The following is a 2,500-nucleotide window of genomic DNA, read 5'->3' on the forward strand; positions in this document are numbered from 1 at the left end:
TAATTCAAATTCAAATTCAAATTCAAAGGAGCTTTATTGGCATGACTCACACATGAAGTGTTGCCAAAGCAGACATACAGTATGACAATACAACAGATACAATATCTGTTTTGGGAAAAACAAAAGAAGAAATCTTATCCAATCAAATTCACTCTCCCTGTCCACTATGGTGTTATCTGACGCTTTAGTTTTTTGCAGAAAAGAGCACCTACTTAACAGGCACACACACACACACACACACACACACACACACACACGCACACACACACTGACCAATGGCGGCGTTGCTGATGGTGATCTTGAGCCACATGCGGTCTCGTATCTCCAGGCCTGACCCCGGGAGCTGCATCACCTTGATGATGGTCGCCATGTCCGTCTTCCCCACCGTGAGGGGCAGCTCGTCAAACTCTGTGGAACACACACACACACGCCCGCACACACACCACACACGATAACACACACACACACACACACACACACACACACAAGGTGTAAGGATGTTCAGTGTTATGTGTGTGTATGATGAATGTGTGTAGGTTGTGTGTGTGTACGTTATTTGGTGATAAGTGTGTGTGTGTGTGTGTGTGTGTGTGTGTGCACCATACCGTATTGGGGGAAGGAGCCGGTCAGTGCCGTGGTGTGGGAGATCCAGGCAGCTGGGTCTATGGGCCGTACCGGTTCAGCTGCACACACACACGCACACGCACACGCACACACACAGAAACACAAGGCAACAGGAATCTTCTGAATACTTTTTTTTTTTTTTTAAGTATATTTTTTTGGCCTTTTTTGCCTTTATTATAATAGGATAGTGGAGAGGTAGACAGGAAACAAGTGGGAGAGAGAGATGGGGTGGGATTGGGATATGACCGCAGGCCGGATTCGAACCTGGGTCCCCATGGGCACTCAGACCCGTAAATGGTATGGGCGCTGTAGCCTGCTGCGCCACAGCACCCCCGAATCTTCTGAAAACAATGAATGAAAAGCATATCTTGACAGTGTATGTCCATGTCTGTCCATATGAGTGTGAGTGTGTGCGTGCATGTGCGTATGTGCGTGCGTGCTTGTGTGAGTGTGTGTGTGTGTGTGTACTCACTGCGTGGTATGGTAAAGTAACTACGGGGGAAGGATCCCAGCATTTAGCTACTGTAAGGCTGATGGGTCTGCAAGAATTAAACACCACACACACACACACACACACACATTAAAATGATCAAATGATCAAATCCAATATGAATCTACCCAAACATGAAGGACAAAGACAGTTATCAAGGAAATAAAAATGTTTATTAGCAAACATTTACATAAGAAATATAGCAAGAATCCAGTGCTTCTCTTTCCTGTATATGAGTGTGTGTGTGTGTGTGTGTGTGCGTGTGTGTGTGTGTGTGTGCAGAAGCTTGATTACCCAGGCTTGGAGACGATCTCTCGGAGTACTCTGACTGCGTCATCGTTACTCATGTTCTCAAAGTTCACATCATTTACCTGCACACAACACACAACACATTACCACCGTTACCTCGACAACATCACTACAACACAACATTAGCACCGTTACCCAGGCAACAACACAACATCACCATACAGGAATCCCCGTTACCCAGACAACAACACCATATACTGTAGGAATCTCTCAAAAAGAGGACTTTGATGTGACACACACACACACACACACACACCACAATTAATATACCTTTCTCAACAGAGTAGAACTTAAAGTCTATTACCCCACTTAAAGTCCCATGACTCTCCCACACACACACACACACACACACCACTCACACACACACACACACACACACACACACACACACACACACACACACACACATACACACACACACACACACTCACACACACACACACACACACACACACACACACACACACACACACACACACACACACACACACACACACACACACACACACACACACACACACACACACACACACACACACCAACGTGTCTAGTCAGCATGAGGTTACCTCAGGAGGATCTAGTGCTGCTTTTATCTTGTTCTAAATGACCAATGAATTGACATGTGTGTGTGTGTGTGTGTGTGTGTGTGTGTGTGTGTGTGTGTGTGTGTGTGTGTGTGTGTGTGTGTGTGTGTGTGGAGTGTGTTTATGGGGGGAAGGAGTATGTGTGTATAGGAGTGTGTGTGTTGGGAGAGGAAAGTCTGTGGTGAGTGTTTGCAGGGAGAGAAGTGTGTATGAGCAGTGTGTGTATGGGGGGAGTGTGTGTGCTGTGTATGGTGTGTGTGTGTGTGTGTGTGTGTGTGTGTGTGTGTGTGTGTGTGTGTGTGTATGGTGTGTGTGTGTGTGTGTGTGCTGTGTATGGTGTGAGTGGTGTGTGTGTGTGTGTGTGTGTGTGTGTGTGTGTGTGTGTGTGTGTGTAAGAGGGTCCTGCTGATGTGCATCTGTGGACAGAGGGGATCAGTTTAATCTGCCGCGGCCGTCCACCATTCCGCTGGGATTAACGGAGCGGATTACTGCC

The 2,500-nt window shown here is 46.8% G+C and overlaps 1 protein-coding gene across 1 annotated transcript in view; it reads right to left on the reverse strand.

Moving 5' to 3' along the window:
• dvl1b (dishevelled segment polarity protein 1b) overlaps nucleotides 1-2,500 on the reverse strand; it is a 76,772-nt gene that overhangs the window by 52,354 nt on the left and 21,918 nt on the right. Inside the window, 5 exon segments of the mRNA XM_062544882.1 lie at nucleotides 274-408; nucleotides 606-683; nucleotides 1,097-1,126; nucleotides 1,129-1,163; nucleotides 1,409-1,485. Of these exon segments, the coding sequence (XP_062400866.1) occupies nucleotides 274-408; nucleotides 606-683; nucleotides 1,097-1,126; nucleotides 1,129-1,163; nucleotides 1,409-1,485 (355 nt within the window).

Source organism: Sardina pilchardus, chromosome 9 (assembly GCF_963854185.1).
Source record: "Sardina pilchardus chromosome 9, fSarPil1.1, whole genome shotgun sequence".
Lineage (NCBI taxonomy): Eukaryota > Metazoa > Chordata > Actinopteri > Clupeiformes > Clupeidae > Sardina > Sardina pilchardus.